Source organism: Rhipicephalus sanguineus, chromosome 10 (assembly GCF_013339695.2).
Source record: "Rhipicephalus sanguineus isolate Rsan-2018 chromosome 10, BIME_Rsan_1.4, whole genome shotgun sequence".
Classification (NCBI taxonomy): Eukaryota; Metazoa; Arthropoda; class Arachnida; order Ixodida; family Ixodidae; genus Rhipicephalus; species Rhipicephalus sanguineus.
This window is the reverse complement of record NC_051185.1, coordinates 113,057,717-113,075,980: the sequence shown is the minus strand read 5'-3', so window position 1 is coordinate 113,075,980 and position 18,264 is coordinate 113,057,717. Positions and strand designations below refer to the sequence as shown.

Genomic DNA, 18,264 nt, shown 5'->3' with positions numbered 1-18,264 from the left:
ATAAAACATGTCTTTTGATAGTGTTAGCCATCGATTTAGGTTTAATGCGGCCGCTCGTCTAACGCAGCTGTAAGGTCGGTACGCATTCCCTGCATCGTTCTCAAACATCTGGGACACATTCATATGCAAATTCAGACTTGAAATGTTCCTGTTTATGTGCATTTCTTCCACTCTCTTCTTACGCTAGGAATGTTCTGGCGGGCTCGGTGCGGCGACGTGGTCAAGAGCGAGGTGACATCACGGCTCACCGCTTTTTCGAATCACTGAATGCGCTCTGCCGAAATGGACTGTGGACACCTCCTTTGGATGAACGCATCGAGAATAGCTCCCCAGAAGTTGTAGTACCTTTTTCTTCTCCAGAAATATCACGAGTATTGCCTGACCTTAACGCTGCCGCGTCCTCCAGACTTAAAGGGCGACGACCCAACTCGCTGCATAGCATATTCTTGGAGTCTTGGACCTAGTACACTGTGCATAAATAAATAAAAATATAAGTTTATATATATATATATATATATATATATATATATATATATATATATATATATATATATATATATATATATATATATATATCTCGGTGCGTTAGTACACTTTTTCGTTTCATTCTTACTCGAGTAAATTGATAAATAAATACAGAAGTAAAGAGAACGGCAATCTTAGAATATAGCTGAGCTAGTTGGTAGGCATTCATGTTAAGAAGACATGACATGGAAACACGGACATAAGAGAAAAGTGAGAGAGTGAACAACTATTCCTCACGTTGACCACTACTCGCACTTGATTAATAGTGTTGCGTGGTTTTACCTACGCTAAGAGGGCATAGTGGGATATACCCTGAAAAGGCTGCTGAAAAAGAGGTGAAGTAGTCGACGTTGTGTTGTGAGCTGTGCTGTGGCTTGATACTGACTCAGTATTGTATTTTCCCCGTAACATTTTTGGTGGAGGTGCGGGGTACTTTTTTTGACGACGGAGCTCCGCAGTGGACGCCTCCTTAAGTCTGCAACCATGGCTCCGGGTGAAGACACGCCTTCGCCAGCTACGTCGGCAACATCTCCGACAACAACCCAGTACGTCGCTTTAACGCAACCCCGTGACCCCGGCACCTTTACCGGGGAGAACAACATCGATGTGGACAAGTGGCTCAGCATGTACGAGTGCATCAGCAAGCAATATGGCTGGGATCCAACCGTTATGCTGGCAAATGTCATCTTCTACCTCGACAAAACTCCTCGCGTCTGGTTTGAGACCCACGATCACGAAGTCACAAGCTGGGACATGTTTAAACAACAGCTCCGTGACCTTTTCGGCAACCCATTTGGTCAACAGCTTGCTGCACGCAAAGAATTGGCCGTACGTACTCAAACGTCAACCGAGCCCTACATGACCTATATTCAAGAAGTGTTAGCCTTGTGTCAAAAGGTTGACCACAACATGTCCGAGGCTGACAAGATTTCACGCATTTTGAAGGGTATCGCAGACGATGCGTTCAATCTGCTCGTTTTTACCAACGTCACGACCATCGACGCCGTAATTAAGGAGTGTCGCCGCCTGGAACAAGCGAAGAGTTGGCGCATTCCGCACCAGTTCCATCGTCTCCCCAACACCGCTGCAACATCGTCTTGCGAAGGAACCCCTTTTCAGCCGTCCACAACTGATGATGTGACACGCATCGTCCGACACGAACTCGAGGCTGTGTGCCCGGCTGCCCATAAAACGACGTTGTCCGAGACATCGGCCCCGGCTGTCGCCCTGATCCAGGCCGTTGTCGGCCAGGAATTCGCCAATCTGGGTCTGTGTTCCACTGTATGTGCCATGAACAATATTGACACCTCCGTAGCCTCTGAGACAACACGCCGCCGTCAGTACCCTGTTCGTTCCAGGAACCCTTCTGAATGGCGAACAGCAGATGATAAGACGATCTGCTTCCGCTGTGGTCGTGCAGGCCACGTTGCTCGTTACTGTCGCAGTCAGTGGCCCTCTGCTCCTCCTAGCCAGTATCCCGCTTACAACGGCCCCTTCCGCACAATGAATCGCCGTTATCCGAACCGCACTGAGTCTTCAGCATTCGCCGCCCCTGAGGACTATGGTCGCACCTTCCCATCGTCGCCGCCTCCAAGCCGTTCCTCTCGCTCACCAACGCGCCGCCGCTCGCCCTCGCCGTCATTTAGCCGCCGCATGTCTCCGGAAAACTAGGCTGCGCAGCTTCTGGAGGTGAAGCTGCCCTGTCGACGTTAACCAAAAATCCTCTGTTGCCCTTACGTCTACACCAGAACACACTTGAAGTACATGTTGATGGCACTCGCAAACCGCCCGCAAACCACATTTAATAACACGAAAACCAGAACACACAACAATAACAAAGACAGAAGAACACCCTACAGAAATAACGGACTCTCCGACAGAGGCCAAGTCACTAAGAACGACTAAACTACGTGCTTAGTTCCTAATCCCTCAGTCTGTAGCATTCAGCTTGTCGCGGAGAGAAGAGAAGACACGATGCCGATCTGACCAAGGTCTGTGGTGAAGATGCCACGGAGTGAAGTATGGAGCTGATGCACTCGCCGTTGCCGTCGAAGCTGAGCCGTTCGATGACCCGCTGTATGGGCAGCCTCGTTGAGGAGGAGACGATGTCGACCCACCGGCTCCGAGAAGGGTTCAGGCCGGACAGCCTCGTTCGAGCTCGAGCCCGAAGCCCGACTGCTCAAACCTGTCCACGGGCACAGGAACGTCGGACCAGGAGCAGCACACGAGCGACGCCCCGCCAAGAACAGCAGCAGGTAGCCATGGTTGCCCTCAGGTCACCGGTCGAGAGGGTTAGAGGTCTTGGCTCGGGTCCGAAACCCGACGGCCGAAACGCGTGACCCGTCTTCCTCGCTGCCTCCCAGCTACTGCTTCTTCCTCTTCGCTCTTCTCTCTCTCCGCGTGCTTCCGAACGATCGCTGTGTCTCTCTCTCTTTGGCATTTCGCTTCTTTATTCTTTTGGCTCTTCTAGGCCCGTGCAAGTTCCTTTTTCGTTGTCTTCGATTTGGTTCCACGGCGCGCACTTCAAACTCCGCGCAATTCACCAGGCGCGCACTTTGAACTCCGCGCACTTCACCACAGCTTTCGCCTTGGATGCCGCTGTTCGTACACAGCGGACGCCACCGACAACCAATTGTGGCAGCCGTCAAATTTTTAATATGATCGCCGCTGACCTTCCGCCTGAACACGTTGAAGCCCTCAAGCGCGTTCTCGGGTCCTACCAGGACATTTTTGATTTCGGTGACCGACCTCTAGGGCAGACGTCCGTTGTCCAGCATCGCATACACACAGGTGATGCCAACCCTGTTCACCGCCGCCCCTACAGAGTTTCAGCGTCTGAGCGGAGCGTCATCCAACAGGAAGTAAATAAGATGCTAGCGAAGGACATTATAGAGCCGTCCTCCAGTTCCTGGGCGTCTCCGGTAGTGTTAGTTAAAAAGAAGGACGGATCGTGGCGCTTTTGTGTGGACTATCGCCATCTCAACAACATCACAAGGAAAGACGCCTACCCTCTACCTCGAATTGACGGCACCCTTGATTGTCTGCATGGTGCCGTGTATTCTCTTCCATCGACCTCCGTTCCGAATATTGGCAGATCGCTGTGGATCCCGTTGGACCGAGAGAAGACGGCCTTTGTAACACCCGACGGCCTTTACCAGTTCGAGGTCATGCCTTTCGGCCTATGTAATGCCCCAGCCACACTCGAACGAATGATGGATTCTCTGCTTCACGGATTCAAGTGGTCTACGTGTCTATGTTATTTAGACGACGTAATTGTGTTTTCGCCCACGTTCGAAACGCACCTTGAGAGACTCTCAGCAATTCTTGAAGTGTTCCGTCTCGTCGGACTTCAGCTTAATTCGTCCAAGTGCCGGTTCGGCCGTCGCCGCATTACGATCCTTGGGCATATTGTTGATGCCGCCGGCGTACAGCCTGATCCGGAAAAGATTCGAGCCGTGAAGGACTTCCCTGTGCCGACAACCGCCAAAAATGTTCGCAGCTTTGTGGGACTCTTCTCCTACTTTCGGCGGTTTGTCAAAGACTTCGCCGAAATTGCTAGACCTCTCACGGACCTGCTCAAACAAGACACGCCCTTTAACTGGGGTCCCTCGCAAGCACCAGCTTTCTCCAAGCTCGTCACACTGCTCACATCTTCCCCTGTTCTGGCCCACTTCGACCCTGCCGCGCCAACCGAAGTCTACATTGACGCCAGTGGTTACGGAATCGGCGCTGTGTTGGCCCAGCGACAACGTGGGCAGAATCACGTGATAGCTTATGCTAGCAGGCTGCTGTCCACTTCGGAGCGCAATTATTCAATCATGGAGCACGAATGCCTCGCTCTGGTATGGGCAGTTGCGAAATTTCGCCCTTATTTATACGGCCGACAGTTTACAGTGCTCACCGACCATCATGCCCTTTGTTGGCTCGCCTCTTTGAAAGATCCCACAGGTCGTCTCGCTCGCTGGGCACTCCGTTTGCAGGAGTATACCTACACGGTCGTGTACAAGAGTGGAAAACTGCACCAAGATGCGGATTGCCTATCACGCTACCCTGTGGCTGACCGGCCCTCTATGAGCACTGCCTCGATCGACTGCGTATTTTCCCTCTCCCAGCTGCTTCGCCTCGGCGACGAGCAGCGTCGGGATCCGCATATCAGTCAAATAATGCAACGGCTGCGATCCTCCCCGCACGACGCCTCTGTACGCATGTTTGCCTTCAAAGGTGACACCTTATATCGGCGTAATTTGTCACCCGCCGGACCCGCTCTACTGCCGGTCGTACCAAAGCACCTGCGTTCCACAGTCCTCCACGAGCTTCATGACGCCCCAACCGCTGGTCACCTTGGTGTTTCTCGCAGTATGACCGTGTGCGCCGCCGCTTCTACTGGCCTGGCCTTGCACGCTCTGTGCGGCGTTATGTCAACGCCTGCGAAGTTTGTCAGCGCCGCAAGAAGCCGTCGGGACTTCCTGCTGGGTATCTTCAGCCTATCGACATCTCACCGGAGCCCTTCTTCCGAGTCGGTTTGGACCTTCTCGGTCCCTTTCCAACATCCACTTCAGGGAACCATTGGGTTGCCGTTGCTACCGATTACGCGACCCGCTACGCAATCACGCGAGCCCTTCCAACCAGCTGCGCTACAGACGTCGCTGATTTTTTACTTCGGGATCTTATTAGATGCGAAGTATCTTAAGGCGGAGCTCAATCCGGTGGTGGTGGTGTGCGGCCTGACCACCCTTACTGCGCATGCGCATACCCTCTCTACACACCTCCTCTCCACTCAACCTCTGCCCTTCCCTTCCCCTCTCCACTTTCCCTCTCCGCACACCTCCTCTCCACTCACCTTACCCCCTTCCCCCCTCCACACCTCCTATCCACTCACCCTATCCCCTTCCCTCTCCACACCTCCTATCCACTTCCCCTCTCCACTTTCCCTCTCTCCTCCCCCTTTCCACTCTTCCTCTGAAACGCGGGCTAATATGCCGAAATACTCTCCTGCGCAACGCCGCGATGAGCTCGAGCGCATGCGCATCCCCTCCCCTTCTCTCTCCTCTCCTACGCTGCCCCCCTCTCGCCCGCCTGTGGACCGCGTTCCCCGCTCGCCCTGTGAGAATTAACGGCCAGGCTAGATGGAAGATACGACGCGCGTAGCGTCCCTCTTCGCGTTCCACGACGCGAGCTCGGTAGCATGCCCAACGAACGCCAACGGAACGCGATCGTGCAAGTGCTCCGGCTTCCATCACCTCATGGTCCCCTTTAGCGGGAGATGGTGTAATTTTTTAGTGCACGGTGCCCCACGACAACTGTTGACAGACCGAGGACGTACTTTCCTTTCTCAAGTGATTGACGATATCCTGCGTTCCTGTTCCACCCAGCATAAGCTCACGACCTCTTACCATCCCCCAGACAAACGGGCTGACAGAGCGCTTAAACCGGACCCTGACAGACATGCTCTCGAAATACGTGTCGACCGACCATCGTGACTGGGACCTTGCACTGCCCTACGTGACGTTCGCGTACAATTCCTCCCGGCACGACACCGCTGGATACTCACCGTTTTACCTTTTGTTCGGACGCGAACCAACGTTGCCATTGGATACCTTTCTTCCGGCTGCTGCAGAGTGGACCACGGAATACGCACGCGACGCTATTGCTCGCGCTGACCACGCCCGTCAGCTTGCCCGCAACAGATTGACGGCTTCTCAAGAAACACAGAAGCACCGTTACGACGAGCGGCATCGTGACGAACGTTTTCCAACGGGTTCCCTAGTTCTTCTCTGGTCCCCAACGCGACGTGCCGGCCTCTCTAAGAAGCTACTTTCTCGATACACGAGGCCATACCGCGTGCTTCGACAAGTGACAGACGTTACATACGAAATTGTCCCGGCTAATCATACAAACTCTTCTGCTCTGTTATCCCGCGACGTCGTCCACGTATCCAGGCTCAAGCGTTACCACCCACCTTCTGCTGTGGCCCCATAGACGCGCCGGGTCGGCGCTTTTGCCACAGGGGGTTGTGTTGCGTGGTTTTACCTACGCTAAGACGGCATAGTGGGATATACCCTGAAAAGGCTGCTGAAAAAGAGGTGAAGAAGTCGACGTTGTGTTGTGAGCTGTGCTGTGGCTTGATACTGACTCAGTATTGTATTTTCCCCGTAGCAATAGGTATGTCCTCTTACGTGGGAATGCGCACACAAATATTTGTGTCTACCTCCTGTTCCGCTGTGTGATTTTTCAGTTGTTAGCGGCGTTTCTGGTGTCTTGACTACTCTCCTGTGTCCGTGTTTGCACGCCCTGTTTTTATAAAGGGCCCCAAACAGCCTCTGAAAATACAACAAAAAACAAAAACAACGAGCGCGTTATTCTCTCTTGGCGTTTCTTGCCTTTTGGTGCACTTCGTGATACCAGAACAGTGATTCACGTGACATCATCAGGGTACATACTCTCGACTGGTCCACATACGAGAAATAAAAGTTGTGAATTGTCTCCCATACTGCTTTGCTATGCAGCCGCCCACCAGCTCTTGCTTCTCTCGCACAACTATAGTGCGCTAATAACTGATTTCGCTAAATTTGGTGCGTTTACGACCGCGCATCCAGAGATAACAGACTGTAGCCGACAAGCGCGAAATCATGACAGGTTCAACGCTTAGCGCTGACATTGTACGCGTGCTTTATGAAGAAATAAGTGGCGAGAAGATGTCCCCTGTAAGAAAGGTATTGAAGGAGATAACGAAACCAATAAAAAAGGTGCCGGATTATATGATTCTTGCAACGGACGCACTCATTACAGCGGAGACGATGCAGCTTTCCAGAAAAAAGGCGAGCCCGCTTTGATGATTTTTTGTATATTTTTTTATTGCTTAGCAATTGTATGGACACTCAGGACAAATTTTCATCGTTGCTGTCATGTTCCGTATAAACTCTAAATCGATAACATCGCTCCACGCATTGTATGTTCTACCCGCGAGTAAAATCTCGCGAGCGTTGGCAAGGATCATGGCTAAAGCAGAGATGAAACAAGCTGGCCATCTGTGTCACACAGAATAACATCAACCCGCGTGCGAGGCCTGCCGTTGATTGCTCCTCAAGCAGAAGGAAACGCCCCGTCCGTCATTTGCTGGGCGAAGGAGCAGTAAAGAATGTCTGGGGAGAGGGACTGCGTAACTCGAGCAGCAACTGTGAACTATGACTATAAGGGCGCGGTCGAGAGCGCTGGCACGCGCGCTATTTCGGCAGACACCTCCCAGCGAACGGCTCGTATACCTTCTACGCGCTGTGATCTCACTGCTTCGCGCTCGGACCACTGATACGACAAACTGACCGAAAACCGCTTCTCTCCCGGGAGCGGCCGTATGAGTTAAGAGAGATCGGAGCAAAAAGAGTTAGCTGCTAGCCCTCGTTCATGTAACATTGCGGCGAGTACTTATCGCATTCACTGCTTCGCACCCCCCCCCCCCCCCCCCCGCCGCGCCGCCACCGGTACGATGAACCCCGCGCCGTTCACGCGCCGCCGCCGGAGGTGGAAACACCGGCGCGCCGCCGCCGGTGATTTTGGGTCCGGCGCACATGTCTACATGCCATCTCGAGGAGAACTGCCAGATTAGGATGCGACAAGGCGATAAAAAAATGTGAGGCGCAGCCGGCTTCTAACTTAGGAGCCCGCAATCGTCTTATCAGCGATTTTGGTCTCTCGTCGTTCAACGCGCTCGGCTATCGCTTCGGCGTGCTACAAGGGACAAAAATCAGGTTTATATATCTACTACTATAAATTTAGCGACCTCCTTGTGAAAGCTGCGATTTTGGAACATTTTTTTTGTCATTGCTAGAGCTTCTGCTGCTGCAACCAGCAGAAAGCAGGGTCATTGAATTTGATAAATCCCCGGGAATATGCCAATCGATGCAATAGTTTCATCGCAAATTGCTTTTTAGTGGCCAGAAAAGCCAACAAAATTTGAACGTTTCCATAACTCCCATACTTCAAAATTCGCCCACAATTTGGAACGGGTTTTCGGCCGTAAGTAATGGTACTGCTTCCGTGAGATGTAGGGATAAGCGCATGGGACTTGTTCCGTCGGGAATATTTTTTGAAGATCGCTTCTATGCTTAGCTATTCGCGAAAAACGCCGCTCTCGCATAGAAAATGCGCATGTTTGCAGAGGCGGCTGCTAGAGGCGCTGTTCGGATATGTCCCCAATTCCTGGACATGTCTGGCATATGTGTTTCGGTAGCGTGCTTTCAAAGCATTGCGCGATGACTTGCCCTTTTACTTACGCTTGTGCTAGTTTCCTCAACTGGGCTGTAGAGACTTGGTTTGCATCGTTTAGTTACATATAGCGCCAACAAGTTTCGTGAATGACAAATCAGAGCACTTCGGAAAATCAGCCGCTGTAACTACACCTCGCGAAGCAGGTATGCTGTATAAATGTTTGGGCACTGCAGAAGCACCACCGGCTCGTAAGCAACAGCTGTTATGCGGACGCTTGAGCACCATTGGCGCTGCCGTTGTGGTGCTGTCGTGGCATCCATGGTCCCTGTGCATTCGCGCGTGGTGATGTAGGTGGTCTTTAGAGGCGTAGAGTAAGGTTCTCTGCTCGGCTACTAGACGAAACTTACGGATTTCAGGTGTCTGTCAACACTGACCTGTAGAGCACCACTGGTGGCACGTAGATATGTCACCTTTAGATGCACAAAATGAGACGACCGAGCAGCCTCTGACGTAACCAGAACATAGTTTATTTATTTATTTATTTATTTATTTATTTATTTATTTATTTATTTATTTATTTATTTATTTATTTATTTATTTATTTATTTAAATACTCTCAATGCCATTTGCGGCGTTACAGAGAGGAGTGGTTACAAGTTATAGATGGCAGTCTTGAATGATCAGGGTTGCCGGCGATGGAGGCAGGAAGGTGGTTCCATTCGGATGAAGTCTTCGGCGCGTAAGAGTACAAGTACATGTTGGTTTGGCAGAATGGCACATGGACTTTGAAGTTATGGTCGATGCGAGATGAAACGTAACAAGGTGGCGAGAACAATGTGCGTTTTATTTCAGTATTCATGAAAAACATTTTGTGGAAGAGACATAGGCGGGTCTGCTTCCTCCTGTTAGAAAGGGTAGGAAGGTCTAGAGAAGTTTTAATTAATGAGATACTAGCAGTACGAGAGTAATTAGCGACACTGAAACGAGCTGAGCGATTTTGGATGGCTTCTAGTACATTAACAAGTAAACAAGAATGAGAATCCCAGATGAGGTGTGCTCGAGTTTAGATCTGACTAGTGTTTTATAAAGAAGAAGCTTTAATGAAACAGGTGCTAATGAAAAGTTACGGCGCGAGAAGCCGAGAGTGCGGTTAGCATTGTTAATCACATAACTGATATGACTATAGCATGTTAAATTGCTATCTACGTGAACACCTAGATATTTGTAAGTATTGACAGATGACAACTGAAAATTAGTAATTGAATAAACAGGGCTAGTACAGTCAGTACTTCCTCGAGAGATCCTCATTACTTTACATCTGTTAATATTCAGTTTCATAGACCAGAGTGAGCACCAAGATGTAATGTTGTCAAGATCAGATTGAAGTAGTGATGAATCATGAGGGTTAGTTATTATGCGGTAGATGACACAACCGTCGGCAAATAACCTGATTGTTGATGTAATGCTGGATGGAAGGTCATAAATATAGATTACAAAGAGTAAGGGTCCAAGGACAGAGCCTTGCGGCACACCAGATGTTACGGAACAATTGCGTGAGTTATGATCGTCAGCTGTTACATGTTGGGTTCTGTTAGATAAGAAGCATCCAATCCATCGTAATATGTTTCATAAATAATCACACAATATCAGCATTTGGGGCTGTTGCTACTCAGAGCAGGACATCCTAACGATCCAGTATGTCCACACGATCAATTAAATGTATGTGCGATGTGGATGCACAAGGCGTCCCAGTTACTTCAGGCAATGACCTGCTAAGGTGAAAGTTGCCAAGATGAGAGCTTCGCTGAATTCTCGCTTAGGATAAGAAGGTGTCTTTTATTAAATTTTCCGCCTGTAGAACCATTTTTGAACCTACGCACTTCCACATTAATTTATAAATGCGGCGCATCGACAAACGAGAAATTCGAATTTGCTGTGAAGGCCGTGTCTGAGAGACCGCTGGCTCCGGGAGTACATGCGATGGTATGCATTTGAATACGCGCAAACGCACGGGTGAGGGAATTCAGACAATTTCAAGTTTTCTTTCAGTTGGGCCTGCTTTAGCCGAGTTTAACGTGAAGCTGAAGACTCATAGTTATTGTGCTTCGAACAGTCGCCTACAACACCCGAGTTATAACTGTATATTTTTTACTTCCAATGTAAATCGATGTGCAATAGTTTATTGACGAACTGTGTATCGTAGTATCCGCAACGCCGTGTTTATGTGCGTGAGAGAAAGCAAGAGCAGATTCTCGCAAAGCGCTTGCGGTGGCAGGTCTAGGTCGCAATTGCGCAGGGCGAGCCCAATTGACGTATATTTAGAGAATGAACGGTAACAGTGCAGACTCGCAATTAGTCTGCGTATGCTTAAGTAGTAGTAGTCACAGCGCTTGAACTGTGCGCAGGGCTGGAACTGCTGCAGCGACACGGCTGTGGCCATCCACTACACGAAGCCCGAAGGGATGTACCTGTTTGAATTCTTCGTGTACCACGTACGGGTGTTGGGCGGCCTCGATGAGCGGGTACACCCAAGGCATCCGCCTATTCCCGAGTTGACTCTGTGACTTGGCATCTGCGTCGACGAGGCCTCAACAAGTTATCTCCCTTATGTTGCCTTCGTCGCTGAAGGACAACCAATAGCTTTATGTTATACCGTGGTAGACGTGCTGCAGAATAAAAGCACTACCAACAGATTGGTTTCATAGAATCGGACTCTTTTGTCGATTAAAGGGACTGTCTACCATCCTTCATCGCTTTTCCGTTTTGTACCGCAATAGAAAGTGTACCGTCTGATGTGTCCAACCTTGCAGCGGTTTTTCTGGAAAGTGAGTAGAAATTTTTAAAACAGAATTTTTCGATCGGCGTTCGGTCTTCTTCCATTGGCGTGAAGCATGCTCACAACACTGGTTGGTGGACGCGATGACGGTTGTAGTGCCGGTAGAAATTAAAACCGAAAGCGCATGTGATTTCTGTAGGATTACTTTATTTTCGTTTAACACTATTGTAATAAATGTAACAGTCATTTTCAGCGCGCTAGCGGTTAAATGAAGCCTTATTATACGATTACAGAACACTTGCTTTGCTGTAACCGCAGTCTATGCGTTGATTTTAGCACTGCTGCCGCAATCCAAGCCAAGTCGATTCATCCAAAAGAGAGAATAAATGCACGCCTTCACAGCGCAGCACATGTGAGACATCCTAATAACAATACAGCGGCACAATACGACCAGCGAGTAGAGCCGCATGGCATAGGGCATAAGTTGAAGCAGACGAAATCGAAGACGGCGTAGGGGCGCCGCAAGCAGCGCCACCAGGGGCGTTTTTGGATGCGTGAGAAAAATAACAAAAAACTTACTCTCTGACGCAACCGACAGCTGCTTCAAGTGCGTAAAATACGATTTCAAGTTATACATGTTTGTTTTTAAGCAAAATGAGTCTACCTGCGAGGATTTGTTGTCCTACCAGTAGATTGACCACATCGCTGTTGGGTGACGCTAGCGGTCATTCTTTCACGATTTTCAACATCAAATTAAAAATATATTTCTTTTTTTATGGGGCAAAATCATGCTCGTTGCCGCCGATGTGTCGAACGATGTTCTCATTTCCACCACAATCAGAAAAAATTTTCCGAGCGGTAGACAGTCCCTTTAACTTACGCCGCGAAAGTCATGGAGAACTCCAATGCAAACGCGGTTTCACGAATATTTTTGACCCTAGAAGACCTTGGTGTCATGGTATGACAACGCCAGTCGCTGCCTGCTGCGCAGGAAACGCCGCACTTATTCTCCCCTGAATTGAATTAAATTGACGTGCATTTGTCCTCAATGCTTACAACGAAAGCAGAGACTAAAGGCATTATAGCCGGAGAAACTTCCTATGCTCCTAATTACCATACGAAAGCCGATGAACGCAATGATGCATAAGAGAATAATTTTTCGGGCATTTCAACTTAGACAACAAGTTTAAACATAGGCACCCCAAGATTGAGGGAAAACGTCATGAAGACAGTGCACTGATATAATCCCTATAGAAAGCAAAACCAACAGACCTCGGTGTACAAACTTAAAGGGGCCCTGCGACACTTTTGCGACTGCCTTATTTAGCACCGCAAATGCGTGTAGTTATGAATGCCGAGACGAACGCAAAAAGAATGATGCAAATTGGTGCACGAAAAGGGAAATTATTAGTCCTCAAACTTCAAAACTCAAGCAGACGACGACGAGAAACGTTTTTTTCGGATTTCACTCTCCCGCTGACGTCAACGACCGGTTCCAATCACCGCGCGCGTCTTATAAAGACATACCGGAAATGTCACCTCATGGTGGCCTTCACACAGCACATTGCGACCCCTCTTTTTGACGGTGTTGTTACCATGCTTACGACAAACCACGTGCGTCAGCTAGCAGACGCTCCCATGATTTGTCGTGTAGTGCACAAAATGAGTCTGGAAGACCTACCAGACCTCGAGCGCGAGCTCTTGCGACGAAGCGATTGCTTGCATGTTGTGCACGCCATTGCAAACTGAAAGTGCGTCGCTGAGCCCCGCGCAACGCGAGGATGGCTCCATGGGCCCAGACGAAACGCTAACGCCCAATGGCGTGGAAGGCGTCGGTCAGTAAGCGTTTAGATTTTTTTTTTTCGTTGACAGCATCGTGCCGAACTGAGCGTTGCGTGTTTCGCAGGTGCCGGAGTGGCCGGTATCGCTCGATGCCGCAAAAGACAAAACGCGGAAGAGTATCGTTTGATTACCATTCCACAGCGCACCTAGCGTCGTGTTCGTTGTTTTGAAAATATATCAGTTAGAAACAGGAATCATTTGTTTCTGAGAAAGCATAAAAAGGGGTTTTGTTCCTCTTAGGCCTCCGTAATATGGCCTAGCTACCACCATATGAATATTACACGTCACGTGTCGCGTCAAGCCAATCATAAACGAGTGGTCTTTGTCGTCACTGTCACATGACATCACGTCACTTCCTGTAACGGAAAAAGCCGATGTGTGTCGCCATAGTGCGAAATCAAGGTAGTTTATCCCGTGAAATAAAATTATAACCGCTTCGATTTCGGCGTTGCCACTTGCGCAACAATATCGGTGCATTCCACAGTACCAGAAGAACCGATGAAAAAGACGTGCTCAAATTGTGTCGCAGGGCCCCTTTAATATCATGGCGTGTCAGGACGGTCTCGAATATGTTGTTAGGATGTGATGAGAATCTATGATTCATGCAAGCGATTCACCAATGCTTTAGCGGTTTAGTTCACGAGGTGACGAGCTGTATGAGTGCAGGCCCAATTTCAATTCCTTGCCGCGCCATGCGGATTTCCTTTGGGGTGAAATGCAAGGAAGGTGTGTAGCTTACCTGCATGTTCAGAAGGGCGTGCCATATAATGACATGGCGTTTCGGCAGGTATAACCTCGGATTGTTAACAGCACTCGCGGATTCAGCTCGTCCACAATGTGTGTTTCCCACCAATGTACGTGTTACTTGACATCAATCGCGTCGCTCGCGCAATTTCATTACATAACTTTATTACGCTATAGAATTGCCCGCGCCGTCGCAGTGGCACAGTGACTATGATGATCGGCTGCTAACGGGAAGGTCGTGGGCTCGATCCCGGCCGCGGCGGTCGCGTTTTCGAAGGAGACGGGAATGCTGGGGCCAGTGTACTTAGATTTGTGTGCACGGTAAAGAACCACAGTTGGTCAAAATTTCGGAGCCCTCAGTCGCGGCGCGCCTCATATTCATATTGCACTGTGGTGGCGTTTTACGTGCCAGAACTACGTGGTTTTGGCACGTAAAACGCCATGCTCGGGGAACAGCTTTTTACAGTTAGGTTGAACCCTTCATAACATTTCCTCATAATGTCGTCATTGACATCACACTGTCGTCATTGGGACAGTGACATTGACCCGCTAGTTTGCAAGTAATAAGAAACATGGCTGATCCCTCCGTCATAGGAATCGGTACAACACGAAAGTGAAACGTGTCTTAGCAGAAGTAGTGCTTATTGTGTAGTAGTATATGAGAGTTTGTACAACGTTTATTCGTGTTTGGCAGCTATAGCACCATTTGACGTGGATGCACCCATGTTGTCGCCTAGTGGCATGTCTCCATCGCGACGACTAACGCCCATGATCATGATTAAACCGTTGTGGTAGCTGAAGTTGTGAACATATATCTGGACACGGCGAATCGTAATTCCCGCGTAAAGATGACATCAACAGGCTCATAATCAACACTGGTACCCGATAGGCACTTTTTCAAAACGTCATCAATTAAGGAGAGAAACGTGACGGTGTGCGCTTTCTAGTAATAGGTAACCGACGCTTGTGCTCATGCATACACTACCACACTAAGCTTCAGCAACACAGGAGGCAGAGGTTCGTAGCTTGAGCCGCAAACGCGTGCGTCCCGCTGGCTTCTGTCGCGCTCCACCAAGGCACGACATTCGCCCGTCGAAATCGTGTCCATTCTGCAACGCGTTGCACTGCTCCGATGAGACGGCACACGCTAACGCAGAGCGAAAGGCGAAGAACGTAACTGCGTCTAGGGTGTCTCCGCGACGCCAGCGCTGCCAGTGTCCCTAGCTGGTATGAAGACGCTTTAACCATAGCCTCCGAGATGGCGAGCGCGCGGCCACGCGTTTGCCATCTCGGAGGCCATGCTTTAACCATGACCTTCGACAGCGCGCGCAATCTCGTAGTAAGCGCTAGTAAGTGTCGATCGTGACGCATTACTTCTTTTCAGCTCTCATAGACGGCGGCATCGCCCCGCCTACATACACCGCCAACAGAGAGCACCGTGCGATGTAAAGATATAAGGCGCGTTCGTGAAGTGTCCAGCATCTGCCAAGGTAGCTTAGTCATGATGAAATAGTAACAGCGCGAAATTCTACACGGGGACACACAAGAGAAGCAACACAGACAAGCGCTGACTTTCAACTGAACTTTTATTGAACACGACACGAAATGAAAATATATACAGAAAATTAAAAAGTATTAAAGGGACCCTGAAAGGGTTTTGACGATTTTGTACGAACAAATTGAGCCGGTAGAGCAAGTCCTAAGAATCATTTACAGACCGATTTGGGCTCTGTGCGTGAACTGTGTAATTTATTACAAGGCTTTAAAGCTGCGAATCGCCACCGATCACAGCGGCTCAGCCAAACGCGTTTTCTAAAACCCCTAGATTTTTCCCTGCTCTTTCTTAAGTACCGACAACCATTGAAGCGCCGGCGACGAATCTCATTGGCTAACGCTCGTTTTCGGTAGCCATGTTCTTCCTAACTCTTTTCCAGCACCTGGTGAAACGCGTTTCCCATTCACTAATGACAGGAGGTTGACGGGAGGAGAAAGGCACGTCGCGGTAGCATATTGTCCGCTGAAAGATGCGTGGCTAATGTACTTAGACGCACATGGCTTTGTAAATCTTCCAAGTTAGGAAGAAAATGGCGTCGGACGCCAGCTGCGCGTGAGAGAGGGCCGTGAAAGGAGGCAGTTGTCGGTACTTAAGTAAAAAGGAAAAATCTAGGGACTTTAGCGTTTTCAAACCGCCCACTTCCAGTGCGCGTCGTATTGGAAGCGCGACGTCACGCAGGCGGCTGATCTGATTGGATATGTCCAGTACACGTCACTGAACCTCCTGTGGGCAGCGAGCGTCGTCTGCCTGTGTTACAACGTACTCCGTGTTGACGTGAGCTGTGCGACAGTGTTTATCTCGAGGTTTCTTTTCTTGGACATAATTAATTGCCCTAGCCATGTTGTGTACCACATTGTAAAGCTGTGACATCGTTCAATGTTCGTGAGGCATCTGGCGAGCGGAATCCCTTCAGCTCGTCGCTGCAATGAGCGTCGCGCTCTCGCTATCCGTTCAACGCCACGATCCACGTTTTTGTGGCTGTAACTTCACCCCTGAAGACACAACCACATTGCCCGAGTTTACGCTTATCGGTGATCGTTCTCTAATTATTTTTGTTTGTCCGCATGCTTTTGCAGATTGTCGCCGTACAGGAGAATAAAATAAGATGTGCTGGTAGTGTGGCGGCACCTGTCGGTGCAGATATCAACCACTCCGCGAGCTTCGTCTTTGTTGGGCCTCCGAGATTGCGCGCAACCCGTCGGCAAACAATATCTGAGGCCATGGCTGGGCGAAGCTCAAACCGGCGAGTGCGCTCATGAGAGCGCTGCGATCGCCGGCGATGTCAGGGTGTCTGTGAGTTGAGGTTGCAAGGCAGTGGTGAGGAGGAGGGTATAGATATAAATTCCGTAGCGGCCTTGGTACACAGTGCGTCGCTTAATTTCTGGTGCGAATCATTTGGGGATGCTCCTGCCTAAACGCTGACAAAACTTCAAAAAACCGTTTCAGGGTCCCTTTAAAGCATGACAGAATATCAAGGGATGATCACACGTGCTCTTCCAAAAAGGATAATTCTTTCGTCGACAAACAAACAGATGCCGTGCTGATGCATGAACTCCTTCCCAAAAAAAGAAGGAATCGCCAGGCCTGCTCGGAACACGAATCCCAGTCACAGCGAAAGCTGGAAGAGTGGCCTTTCTAGAGCCCTTTGTAGACTCTCTAGGGGCAACCAATGCAAGTACGCTTGCAAGGTACCCAATACACAAGGGGAGAAATTCGGCCTTGTTGGTAAGACATGAAGCGATATTTAGCGCAAAGTAACACGAGGACGGGAAGGTTGTCTCCTCCCTTCTGGCCCTCTTAGTACTTTGCACTAAATATTGCTTCGTACTGAATACGCTATCAATCATCATAATTTTGGTGGAGTAGCGAATCGCCCACTATGCCATTATTCGTCATTCTGCGGAGAAGCGTGGTACCCGCCACACATCTGTAAGGCATTATGTGCACTTCGTAGATGCTGCGGCTGATGACGATGAATAATTAGGGCTGAGCCCTTTGTAATGTGTTCGAAGCATTCAACAACCCGCTCGTTACGCAGTTCGTATTCTGTGACGCCTGGTTGTTATTTTGCTCTTCTACCACGCTATATTACATATGTCAACACGATTCCTTCCCCCCATGACACCTGTGTGGTGTCTTTCTGCGGGGACTTTCAAGAGCCGGCGTGGCTCTGAGGTAGAATACTCGGCTGCCACGCAGAGTGCCCGCGTTCAAATGTTATCTGCTCCTGGAGTAGAGTATTTTTTCTCATTTCGCTTTTTTTCGTTTTTGTTTTCTTGTTTCGCTCGATAGAGGTTACAGACACCGGCGGCGGCGGCGCTGTCTGTAAGACCTTTCGTTGTAATAGACACGAAACAGGTGTCCTGTGAGGCAAAGAATGGCGTTAACATATATGATATAGCGTGGTGGAAGAGTAAAATAACAACCAAGCGTCACACAGTGCGAATTACGTCCTTTTTATTAACGCGATAGCGTTAGAGAGCTCGTGTCGCAGAAATTCCGGTGTCGGCGTCGGCACCGTTGGTTGTGAGCGAAAAATCATCTGTGAGCGAAAAATCGAGAAAGTAGCAAATAAAATAAACGATAAAATCTTCGGTCCCAATGAGGATCGAACCCG

General features: G+C 49.5%; 1 protein-coding gene across 1 annotated transcript in view; it reads left to right on the top strand.

The window, feature by feature from the left end:
* Nucleotides 1-12,008, top strand: part of LOC119406667 (glycoprotein-N-acetylgalactosamine 3-beta-galactosyltransferase 1-like) — a gene marked incomplete at its 3' end in the record, with an annotated part of 34,632 nt that extends 22,624 nt beyond the window's left edge. The window contains exons 4-5 of the mRNA XM_037673397.1: nucleotides 11,136-11,228; nucleotides 11,970-12,008. Of these exons, the coding sequence (XP_037529325.1) occupies nucleotides 11,136-11,228; nucleotides 11,970-12,008 (132 nt within the window). The remainder of the gene's footprint in view (nucleotides 1-11,135; nucleotides 11,229-11,969) is intronic.
* Between the last annotated feature and the right edge of the window lie 6,256 nt (nucleotides 12,009-18,264).